Here is a 13199-nt window from a genome sequence, read left to right on the forward strand (position 1 = left end):
ACCAGATGCGATCCTCCCCGAGAGTTCTCAGGGGAAAATAGGTTAATCAGCAGATTCCCTTGCTGCTAATCGCGCGCTTCGTCTTTGTCCCGCTTTCTCCTGTCTGTTCGTTTGCACAAACATTCTCCTATCAAAGGGAGGAGAGCTGGGAAGAGAAGACTCCGCTCCAAGGTCCTTTTTAATGAGCACTGAACTGGAATTGTCAATAGGGTACATCTGGAACGGGGCAGAGTCTTGCTGAATTGGCACTAAATCTGTTTCCTCATCGCTGTTGTCCACAATGGAGTCAGGTTCACGGCCCAAGGGTCCATGGGACATCACAGTTGGTGGGTTAAAAGGGGTCAAAATGCCCTCAGTGTGTAGCGATTTTCACCCTTCTAGCTCAAAATCCGAGGGGGGAGGGTGAGCCTTGGTAGCCAATGAAATGAATTTTTTTGTGTTTTTTGTTAGCCAGACAAAAATTCGTGTTGTATAGGTGGCCCATTTTTGTTAGCGGGAACCAAATATGAAAATGAGATGACACTAATGAAACTACACAAAACAAACAGCAATTCCATACAAAAGCACAACACTAGTATGTAAGCTCTGGATAGCATAGGAAAGCATGAGTCCCTCTGTGCTGTTTCTTTTTCTGCCTGTGCCCTGATCAGAAATAAAGCTTCAATGGAGACCCCTTTTCCTCACAATAACTCTTTCAGGAGTGACTTTCCCTTCTGAGGAGTTGATTTCTCTCAACCCTGCTCTTAACTGTGACTCATTTGTAAATGGGATGTTTGTAACTCAGGGACTTCCTGCACTATGTTACTCACTTTTCCATTGCTTCATTACCTCTGCCAGCCCAGCTATTCTGTGGCTGGTGGAGAGTGGGTTGGTGTGACCCATCTGGCTATGTTCCCAAAGCCAGATGCAGGATAATTACACCCTCCGCTGGTATTGGATGGATTCCTTTGGATGTCTCAGAAAACAATCTAACCGTTTTGTATCACACCTTGTGATAAATGCTCTCTCTGGTTTCACTGCAATATGCTCAATAAATTGTCATTTTATTAGTAAAATAAAGCCTGATGCATTTCCGTCTATGTCTACTCACAATCCTGTTTTCAGTAGACTAGGTTAGAATCAAAGGTCTTAAATATCTGCTTCCGAATTTTTCAAACCATTTCCTGGACAGGTCATTACTACCATGTTAGGCTGTTACTATCCACCAACAACGGAATGGCTAGGTTGCTGTGAGTTTTCCGGGCTGTATGGCCATGTTCCAGAAGCATTATTTCCTGATGTTTTACCCACATCTATGGCAGGCATCCTCAGAGGTTGTGAGGTCTGTTGGAAACTAGGAAAGTGGGGTTTATATATGAGTATCTGTGGAATGATGTCCAGGGTGGGAGAAAAAACTCTTGCCTGCTTGAGGCAAGTGTGAATGTTGCAAATGGCCACCTGGATTAGTATTGAATGGATTTGTAGCTTCAAAGCCTGGCTGCTTCCTGCCTGGGGGAATCCTTTTTTGGGAGGTGTTAGCTGTCCCTGATTATTTCTTGTCTGGAATTTCCCTGTTTCAGAGTGTTGTTATTTATTTGCTGTCCTGATTTTAGAGTTTTTTTTAAAAAAAATACTGGTAGCCAGATTTTGTTTATTTTCATGGTTTCCGTCTTTCTGTTGAAATGGCCATTTGGAGTAGCTCTCTGGATGACATGAATCCGGGGACAACTTTGGTTGTTGGAGAGTGAGGCAGGAAATATCAACCTTGCATTTATTTATTTACTGTATTTGTAGAATCCTAGAATCATAGAATAGTAGATTTGGAAGAGACCTCATGGGCCATCCAGTCCAGCCCCCTGCCAAGAAGCACCTGCCCTTCTCACCCCAAAGGGGACTCAGAGTGGCCTTACAACAGATAACAATTTGATGCCTTATCAAACAAACAAACAACAATAAAATAAACATATAGATTAAATACCATTTTTTTAAAAGCCATATAAATATTAAAAACAATTATTATTGAAACCACACAATCTGAAATGGCCCTCCTCCCAAAACACATGTAAGTGCAAGGTGAAATCACTGTTGCTGAAGTCACTCACTGAATGCTGCCTGCAGAGTGTTGCTCTCTGCGTGCCTGGATGCCAGGGTTTGGCTATCATAAATACCAGTGGTTCTCAACCTTCCTAATGCCATGACCCCTTATTAGAGTTCCTCATGTTGTGGTGACCCCCAACCATAAAATTATTTTTGTTGCCACTTCATAACTATAATTTTGCTACTGTTATGAATTGTAATGTAAATATCTGATATGCAGGATGTATTTTCATTCACTGGACAAAATTTGGCACAAATACCCGATACGCCCAAATTTGAATGCCGGTGCGGTTGGGGAGGGGGAATGATTTTGTCATTTGGGAGCTGTGGTTGCTGGGATTTATAGTTAGCATGCAATCAAAGAGCATTCTGAGCTCCACCAACAATGGAACTGAACCAAACTTGGCACACAGAACTCCCATGACCAACAGAAAATACTGGAAGGGTTTGGCAGGCGGAGAGATCTTCAGCCTTCTCTGCCAAAAGGGTTCCTCTGACCATGAGAAATATATATTTTCGGATGGTCTTCGGCAGCCCCTCTGACACCCTCTCGTGACCCACCCAGGGATCCCGACCCCCAGGTTGAGAAACGCTGATAAATACAATGACAAAGCAATTTTCCACTCTCTCCAGTCCGTCTTACCTGGATGATTAATTATTAAGTAAGAAATACCTTCGTGAAAGTATCCTGAGAAAGCCTGATCCCAAGCCGCCATAGGCCTCCAATGAAAGGAAGTGGAAGAGGACCGGGAGGGTAATGTCTGTGCGCCCACAGCTGTTTCAAGTATTGCAGAATCAGTCGTGGAATCAGCGTCACCAAACATGCCAGTCTTGCCAACATTCCCCTATCTTTGCTTTCCCCCTCTTTGTGTCTTCCCAGTGCCCTTGACAGCACTCAGCATGATCTCTCCAATGAATTTTTTGCCTTCCGCGGCGATGTCGCTACTTGCCTCTGTTTACTTCCTAACAGACTTTTAGACACTGCAATTATTTCAAACAGGCAAGCACCACAATTTCATATCAAAGTAAGCCCTGGAATGTGATCTGCCAGCCCTCTATTCTTGCAGCACAAGAACCAATTATCTATGTTAAGTCTGATGGAAAGATATGCCCTTAACAAAAAGCTAACACAATCTGATCCAAGGCCACATATATTCTTGATATATGTGAATATTTAGGATAGATAGATCCACATTTGCCCTGTTATTTCCATACGATTTTCAACATTAAAAACTGAAACTCTAAGAGCCTATGAAAGAAAAGATATAACCTAGAATATTACCTGATAAGTGGTTAGACAGTGCCAGTGTGAAACAGAGTTAGGAAAAGGCTGTTAGGAAGAGAGGGACTGATCAGATCTCAATAGCTTTTTGGGGAGCTGAAAATAAGGTGCAACTGCAAGGAGTAGTAGTAGTAGTAGTAGTAGTAGTAGTAATAATAATAATAATGATGGTGTTGCCATCCCAGGTGACAGTCGCATTGACGAAAAACAACAGGAAAAACTCAGCAGCTATCAGGACCTCAAGATAGAACTGCAAAGGCTCTGGCATAAACCAGTACAGGTGGTCCCGGTGGTAATCGGCATGCTGGGTGCCATACCAAAAGATCTCAGCCGGCATTTGGAAACAATAGACATTGACAGAATCACGATCTGCCAACTGCAAAAGGCCACCCGACTGGGATTTGCGCGCGTCATCCGAAAATACATCACACAGTCCTAGACACTTGGGAAGTGTTCGACTTGTAATTTTGTGATACGAAATCCAGCATATCTATCTTGTTTGCTGTGTCATAATATAATAATAATAATAAGAAGAAGAACTGGTTACAGAGAATGAACATGTCAAGCCACTCTGGGACTTCTGAATTCAGACAAACAAGAGTTTTGGAGCACAATACTCGTGACCTCACAATCGTGTTAAAAAGCAAAATATGGATTGTTGATATTGCAATCCCAGGGGACAGCAGGATTGAAGAAAAGCAACTGGAAAAGCTGACACGATATGAGGATTTAAAGATCGAATTGCAAAGACTCTGGCACAAGCCAGTCAAGGTGGTCCCAGTGGTGATCGGCACACTGGGTGCAGTACCTAAAGGCCTTGGCCTGCACTTAAACACAATCGGTGCTGACAAAATTACCACCTGCCAACTGCAGAAGGCCACCTTTCTGGGATCTGCACACATTATTCGCTGATACATCACACCGTCCTAGACACTTGGGAAGTGTCCAACATGTGATCCAATTCTTTGTGTTTCTCTGAGTTGCTGGCATCCTGCTGGCACAGAGTTCACTGGAGCCCATTAGATGACATAGGGCTACTTCCATCGGGGCTCCATTGGGCTCTGTGCCAGCAGTGTGGTGGCAGCGCAGAGAATCAGAGCCCATAGAAGTTGGATGTTCATCCAACTTCTCATTGAAAAAGCCAGGGAGGAAGTGGGAGCAATTGGAGACAGCGGGGAAACATCGTGGGAAGGGATGCCACAATGGAAAGGGAATGTAGCGTTATGTTGCCCCACAGTTTTCCCCACTGTCCCCTGCTATTCCCTGGTTTCCTGGCCTCAACGTGATGAGCTCCTTAGATGCCAGTAGGTGGTGACAATAGGGCAGTTAGGCTCTGCTTTGCCAGAAACCTCCTTTGGAAGGAGGAGGAGGAGGAGGAGGGAAAGGGGGAGGAGAGGCAGGAGGGGCATCTGGTGTTGCCTATGCAGTAAAGAAAAGTGGAGATAGCAAAGTTTTAGACTCAGAAAAGGAAACCATACTATACTGTCAGAAATGCCAACTCCCTCCTAATAATGCTGCTTACACAGTTTTCCCTCTTCCTAAAAGTCATTTGAGAGGAGTAGCTGTGCTAGTCTATAGTAGTAAGTAGTGTTGTGCTATTGTATGGAATTGCTGTTCATTTTGTGTAGTTTCACTTCTGTCATCGCATTTTTGTATTTGGTTCCCGCTAACAAGAATGGGCCCGCTATATGACACGAATTTTTGTCTGGCTAATGAAAAACACAAAAATTTTCACGCCATTGGCAGCAATGGGAGGGCTTCCAAGGCTCACCCCCCTTGGTTTTTGGGCTAGAGGGGTGAAAATCCCCACACACTGAGGGCAGTTTGACCCCTTTTAGCCCACCAACTTTAAAAACATTTGGGTCTTCCCCAGATTACTATTGTCATTAATATTATTATTAACACCCATTGGCACACATCAGCTGTCATGGGGAGGCACTCCTCCCCAGACCAGAGTAGCTATCATTCTATCTATCTATCTATCTATCTATCTATCTATCTATCTATCTATCATCTATCTATGTATGTATCTATCTTATTAGTAAGACCGATTGGCCTACATCAGATGTCATGGAGAGGCACTCCTCTCCCAGACTCAGCTTAGAGCCCCAGAGTAGGTATCGTTCTTTATATATATATATATATATATATATTACTAGTAAGACCCATTGGCTCACATCAGATGTCATGGGGAGGCACTCCTCTCCCAGGCTCAACTTAAAATCCTAAAGTAGCTATCATTTTATATGGGTATATATATATACCCATTGGCACACATCAGATGTCATGGGGAGGCACTCCTCTCCCAGACTCAGATTAGGGTCCCAGAATAACTATCGTTATTTATATTAATATTATTATTAACACCCATTGGTACACATCAGCTATAATGGAAAAGCAGCCCTCTATCAGTACCTGCTTATTGTTATGGGGCCAAAACGAAAGCAAGCACCATGACTGTGCGGCTCTTATTTTCATCTCGCCTCTTGATTCCTAAAAAAATGTCGTCCTTGTGTATACTAATGGTCGAAATGAAACGATAGCATGAAAGAGACGAAGGAAAATTTTTCACGCACATCTCTAGTAGTAAGTAACATAGTTCCTGTGGTACCTTAAAGGCTAATAAAGCTTAGCTCAACATAAACCTGCCCGAGCCCTTCGTTCATCTGGGGAGGCCCTCCTGTCTCCACTGCCTTTATCACAGGCCCGCCTTGTGGGAACAAGGGAGAGGGCCTTTTCTGCTGTGGCCCCCCGTTTGTGGAACTCACTGCCCATTGAGATCAGGCTAGCCCCCACTCTTTTAGCCTTTAGGAAAGTTTTAAAAACATGGCTCTTCCGGTGTGCTTTCGGAGAGTAATTGTATATACCTCCTGTGTTTCTCTCCCCAACATGTATTCTGTAGACCCTGTTCCCCATGGTTTTATTCTTATCTCTTCTTACCCCGAGTTTTTAACCTTGTGTCCATGCGGCCCGCCCTTGTTATGTTATGCTACGTTCTGCTTTTTTGTTCTGTATTGTGTAGTGTTATTGTTGCATTGTTTAATTGCATTCTGATATGTTGTTTTTATATTTTGTCTATTGTATTGTCTTGGGCATGGCCCCATGTGAGCCGCCCCGAGTCCCCGTTGGGGAGATGGTGGCGGGGTATAAATAAAGTTTTATTATTATTATTATTATTATTATTATTAGTGAGGCTGTAATCCGTAAATTGGGGACTGTGTTCCTTGGTGCTCTTCAAACGAGTACAGCATGTGAGAAATCTCTAAAAACCACAAAAAAGACACAACAAGTACAACAAAGGACCGAGCATTTATACAATTCTACATGAAAATTACAAAGCATAGTTTATTACATTACACATACAAATACATCACTAATTAGTGATGTTTGCCCTACCAAGGTCTGAGTCCCTTTGGTGATGAAGGCGGGATATAAATAAAGTTAGTAAGATCGCTGTTTTGGGTACTTAGGTACTTAAGAGATCACGTAAACACAACCCATAATAGTTCTTTATGTAATTACTGTATTTCTTCAAGTCTAAGACACACCTTTTCGCCTATATAATCTCTAAAAATTGGATGCATCTGAGAATCACAGGTGTATTTTTGTTGGTGGTGTCGGTACTGAAATTAGGATGTGTTTTACAATTGTTGTGTCTTACAATTGAGGAAACACAGTATCTTCTTTTCATTATCATGTTATTTTCTTCTCATCAGCCCAAAATTACAAAAGTTCACAAAGTGTCAGTGGCCTTAAATGGTGCTCAGTATTTTTTAGGCAAAAGATATCTAAACCTTCTGGCACTCTTTTTGTCAAGAAGATAGACCCTGGGATTGCAAAATAAACTCTTTCTTGGATATAGAAGAGAGTGGAGGGCAAACCATCCTTTCGATTCAGTTAGTACTTTTAACCAAATATTGGAATCCCATTTTCCCCAGTTTCTCCCAGTTTGCCTTATCAATATCAAGGGTTATTTAGACATAGTGCAGAGGAGAGACTTCCATGTTGTGGCACCACTATGTCGAATGATCTAACCATTGAGATATGGCCCGATTCCTGGGTGTTTCCACCATCAATAAACTGTATTTGCCTGAAAAGGATTCCCCCTCTAATTATTTTCCATATTGTTAATATGATCTATCGCCCTAGCATTGCAAATGAATAGTTTTTAATTTATTTTATTGCTTTAGTGGATGGTTTTTATTGCCTGTTTTAAAATTGCAAGCCACCTTGTATATTTTTAATGAACAAAATGGATATTAAAAAGTGTTTAAATAAAATAAATTGTCGAAGGCTTTCCTGGCTGCAATCACTGGGCTTCTGTGAGTTTTCCAGGCTGTATGGCCATGTTCCAGAAGCATTCTCTCCTGATGTTTTGCCCACATCTATGGCAGGCATCCTCAAACCCCACTTGCCTAGTTTCCAACAGACCAGACAACCTCTCAGGATGCCTGCCATATACGTGGGTGAAACGTCAGGAGAGAATTCTTCTGGAACATGGCCATACAGCCTGGAAAACTCTCAGAAACCCAAAATAAATGTTGCAAACCAAATTTTATTCAATATACATTTTTACAGATCACAACCCACTATGCCAATGGGTTTTTCCATTTGGCTATTGCTTGTATTCCTGAGTGCATGGAAGACTATGCTGAACAGGGGCGGAACACATTTCAGTTCCAAATTATAAATCGTGATCATTAACCAAAGAGTGATAATTAAGAAAACAATAATTGAATGGTGACACAGATAGGATAATTAATACCTGGATCCTACTTATGAGTTTCAGCTAGATTCAGTGAATGAATAGTTGAATGGTGAATCAAGCCATAAGTAAATTGAATTCATGGGTATACTCTGACTAATAATAGGATTCAGGTTGTAGTGAGATTAAACAAACATGACCCTTTGTTCTTATTTATGCAAAAGGAGGTGCTGGAGAAGGAAGAATGGTTCTTTCTCCCATCCTAGACATCCCACACACCCTTTGCACTTGGTTAATAGATAATGTTTTTTCTCCCACACTGGACACCCTACAGGTGTAATGTACTCCACTTGCTTTCCTCTGAAGATGCCAGCCACAGATGCAGGCAAAACATCAGGAGAAAATGCTGCTAGAACACAGCCATATAGCCAGAAACCACACAACACCCCCAGGAAGCATGGCCTTTTTTTCTTACTGCATGCATTAATCAGATCATTAGTGTAAGAATATCTGCTGGCTGGTCTCCTGTTAGGATCTAATGTACCGTATATACTCGAGTATAAGATGACCCGAATATAAGCCGAAGCATCTAATTTTACCACAAAAACTGGAAAAACTTATTGACTCGAGTATAAGACAAGCGTGGGAAATGCAGCAGCTACGGGTCAATTTCAACAATAAAATAGATATTAATAAAATTGCATTATTTGAGGCATCAGTAGGTTAAATGTTTTTGAATATTTATATAAAACTGTAATTTAAAGTAACAATAAGACTTTAATAAGCTAAGACTATCCAACGCTGAATACCTATATACTCAAGTATAAGCTGACCTGAATAGAAGCCAGCCAGGACCTCACTCGAGTATAAGCCGAGGGGAGCTTTTTCAGCCCAAAAAAAGGGCTGAAAAACTAGGCTTATACCCAAATATATACAGTATATGTGTTCCTTCATGCATTAGCTTGTACTTTTTCAGCAGATACCTAACAAAGCCAATTGGTTAAAAATTATACCATATAACACAATTTTAGTTCCTGGGTTATAAATTATCATTTCCTAATGGGTTCTATCATAAAAAAAACATGGGAAAAGTTTATTAAACTGCAAAAACTTTGTTTTTGTGGGACATCCTGCGGCACATTTTGCTATAGTTTTTCAATGAATATCTGATAGAGTCTCAACCAATTCAACATAGTTTGTGGCAGATGCAAAAATAACGTTTCCGGAGTATAACAACTACTTTCAATGTAAGTGGTACCACACAATTAAACAGGAAATAAAACTTTCAAACCAGGAACATAAACTTTTTCAAATTTTCTTTCATAGTGTTATGGGAGTGGAGTTACATATATTATTTATTTATTTATTTGCTACATTTATATCCCGCCCTTATCACCCCGAAGGGGATTCAGAGTGACTTACAAATTAAATTTACATACAATATAATATTATTAGCATAGTACAACACTGGCAGTATTAGTGTCATTATATGTTGTTGTGTATTATTCACTGCATGGCTGAGACATGAAAGAAGCCTCCCAGTAACACATCTGGGCATCCCCTGAGCAACGTCTCTGTAGACAGCCAATTCTCTCACAAGTGACTTCTCAAGTCGCTTCTGATACAATTAAAAAAACTGCATGGCTGTGCACAAGACGCTGTGTGGTTTAATTTTTCAGTTGATGTTGAGGTAAAGTTAATTCTAGGAGCAGGGTAAGTTTTTCTGTGCCTCCTTGAGATTAAAATATCATTTCAAGAGCTTTTTTCTGCACCTCACTCTGTATTTTAAAGTCTCACTTCAAATGGTTTTTAACAAATCAGCTACATATTGTAAAGAAAGATTTGTTATCCTCTGTCTTTTTCTTCTTTTGTTTATGTATAACCTACTTTTTCTGTCCATGAAGGAGACTCAAATTTTCAATTTAATACTGCAAGAGAAATGGGTTTTTCTGTGCCTTGAGATTTTGGTATGGTTTTAAGAGTATTTGTCTACATCTCAATCTATATTCTAAAGTTAGACCTCAGACAGTGCTTCACAACTTTGCTAAATTTAATAAAGAGAAATGTGTTTCAATCTCTCTCTCTCTCTCTCTCTCTCTCTCTCTCTCTCTATATATATATATATATATATATACGAGGGCTATCCAGAAAGTACATTACGTTTTGGAATTAAAAAAGAACAAAGTATAGGATAAACCACTTACGATATGCAGTTGAAAGCCACACTGAAATAGTACATTTCAACATAGTCTTCATTCAGATTTAGGCACTTATCACAGTGAGGAATGACTTTGGAAAGTTCATACCCTCAACACTTTCCCGCCTCTGCGACCGGCGTTATTGCAACGCTGAAACTCAGCCAGGCTGAACAATGAATGCAAAAGGAAGCAAGGAAAAACTCAGCTCTCGCTTCTTTAGCAAAGGGATCTGAAGAGAGAAAGCATTGAGGCTTCCCTTTGCTTCCCTTCCTGCCAGCCGATCCTGGTTGCTTGCAAACCCTGGCAGATTGCAAACCTGGTCGATCCTGCCTGCTTCTCCTCGGGAGCTGCTCTCCTCCAGGCCGCTTTCCGGAACTTGCTCAGCAGCCAGGATCAACCAGGTTTTCAATCGGCCAGGATTTGCAAGCAACCAGGAGTTGTACTTAACCTACATCCAGAGAGCATTGTTCACCCAACCAAAGATGGATCTGGACCAAACTTGCCACGGATAATGGGACTTGCAGTACCTTCTCTGATACTGTGACCCCCACCAACAATGGACTGGGATCAAATTTGGCACAGAGAAGCTCCATGACCAACTGAACATACTACAGGGGTTAGTGGGAATAGATCTTAATTTTGGGAATTATAGTTCATTTGCATCCAGGAAGCACTGAACCCAGCTGACGTCAGATCTGGATCAAACTTGGCACATAGACCCAACATGGCCAATGTACATACAGGCCTGGTTTGGGGATGATTGATCTCAGATTTGGAAGTTGTAGTTCACCCTTATCCAGAGAGCCCTGAACTCAGCCAATGACAGATCTGGACTAAACTTGGCACACAGACCCAACATGGTCAACTGCGAATACTGACAGGGTTTGGGGATAATTGACCTGGGGATCTGGGAGTTGTAGTTCACTCTTATCTAGACAGCACTGAACCCAGACAATGATAGATATGGACCAAACTTCAGTGATATTACATAACATCGCAAAACAAACAATGGCTTCTTCTAATACCACGATGGTAAGTAATAATAGTGCTCTATTCTGCTTTGAGGCACCATATTGAAGTTGAATTCAGCATGATGCTCTGCTTTGAACATTGGACTCTAACTCTGGAAAACAGGGTTTTGAATCCCAGCTTCGCCTTGTAAACCCATTGGGTGACCTCAGGCATGTCACACACCCTTAGCTTCAGAGATTCCCATGATAAGTTTGCCTTAGGGTTGCTGTAAGTCAGAAAACGACCGGAAGGCATGCAACAACAACACGCTGAAATTGGTGCAAGCTTGGCTTTAGTTGCTCCAGAGACAATGGAGCAGTGCATTTAAATTGAACATTAGGAAGAGCTTCCTGATAATAAGAACTGTTTGGCAGAAGTTGGATGATCATTTGTTGGGGTTACTGTGATCGTGTTATGCCAGACAGGATGACTCTTTTGATCGCTTCCATATTTATGATTCTATGTAGTTGCTTCCTCTTGCCATGTTAAAGCATGGTTTTCTTAAGGCCTGTCCAAGTAGGCTAAAACATTTGCAAACTACATTGTATTATTATTGACAGGTGTCCAGAGGTATAATTTTCAAGGCTACTTGGAGAGGCCATCAGAAAATCAATTGCCTGTTTGGTTTTGTTTTTAATATATGGAATATATATTATATAAAGTATACATATATAATGATGTCACTAGGAAAGAGGGAGACAGACAGAGAAGGAGGTGGCTTTGTCACTGAGGAAAGCAGATCCAAGCAGCTCTTTTTTCAATCTCTCCCATTGTTGATTGAAAATACTCAAAGAAAAGGCAGCAGAATGGTGGGGATCCCAGTCATTTTGGGTGGTCTGCTGGCGATTCTTTATCTTCTGTACTTTCTGAAACAGCAGTGGTCACGACGACATTTCCCACCTGGACCCTTTGTCTTTCCCATCATTGGAGGTCTATGGCGGATACGGTTTGGGATTAAGGGTGATGACAAGACACTGATAAAGGTACTTCTTTAGAAATAAGGAATATGAGTCAGAAAAGTTTGTGTAGATCATTGTGAATTATTTTCTTCTATGGTGAAAGTGAGCAAAAGTGTTACGGGTTAGGAAAAAACCTTAGGTAAATGTTTATATAAAAAAACTAGTAGTATGTTTGGTTGTAGTATTGGTGATATATTAAAGTGTGTTGTCGAAGGCTTTCATGGCTGGAATCACTGTGAGTTTTCTGGGATGTATGGCCATGTTCCAGAAGCATTCTTTCCTGATCTTTCGCCTGCATATATGGCAGTCATACCCAGAGGTTGTGAGATCTGTTGGAAACTAGGCAAGTGGGATTTATATATTTGTGTAATGATGTCCAAGGTGGAAGAAAGAACTCTTGCCTGTTTGAGGCAAGTGTGAATGTTGCAATTGGCCAGCTTGATTAGCATTGAATAGGCTTGCAGCTTCAAAGCCTGACTGTTTCTTGCCTTTCCTGGGAATCCTTTGTTGGAAGTTGTTAGCTGGCCCTGATTGTTTTCTGTCTGGAATTCCCCTGTTTTCTGTTGTTCTTTATTTACTGTCCTGATTTTAGAGTTTTTTTTAAAAAAAATACTGGTAGCCAGATTGTGTTTATTTTCATGGTTTCCTCCTTTCTGTTGAAACTATCCACATGTTTGTGGATTTCAATGGCTTCTCTCCCAACAAAGGATTCTCCCAGGTGGCAAGCAGCCACACCTTGAAGCTGAAAAGCTATTCAGTGCTAATCAAGTTGGTCAATTGCAACATTCACACTTGCCTCAGACAGACAAGAGTTCTTTCTCCCACACTGGATCTTCCACAGATATATAAACCCCACTTGCCTAGTTTCCAACAGACCTCACAACCTCTGGGGATGCCTGCCATAGATGTGGGTGAAACATCAGGAAAGAATGCTTCGGGAACATGGCCATACATCCCAGAAAACGCAC

General features: G+C 41.3%; 1 protein-coding gene across 2 annotated transcripts in view; it reads right to left on the bottom strand.

Moving 5' to 3' along the window:
• The window catches only part of LOC100562569 (cytochrome P450 2J4), a 103657-nt gene that overhangs the window by 26400 nt on the left and 64058 nt on the right, over nucleotides 1–13199 (bottom strand). The window contains exon 1 of one of the 2 annotated variants that reach the window (XM_008116242.3): nucleotides 2750–3126. The exons of the other annotated variant lie outside the window; for it this stretch is intronic. Coding sequence (XP_008114449.2) covers nucleotides 2750–2917 — 168 coding nt within the window. The 5' untranslated portion in view covers nucleotides 2918–3126. Of the gene's footprint in view, nucleotides 1–2749; nucleotides 3127–13199 lie in introns of those variants that run through there. 2 annotated transcript variants of the gene reach the window in all.

This window comes from Anolis carolinensis, chromosome 3, assembly GCF_035594765.1.
Source record: "Anolis carolinensis isolate JA03-04 chromosome 3, rAnoCar3.1.pri, whole genome shotgun sequence".
Taxonomy (NCBI): Eukaryota; Metazoa; Chordata; class Lepidosauria; order Squamata; family Dactyloidae; genus Anolis; species Anolis carolinensis.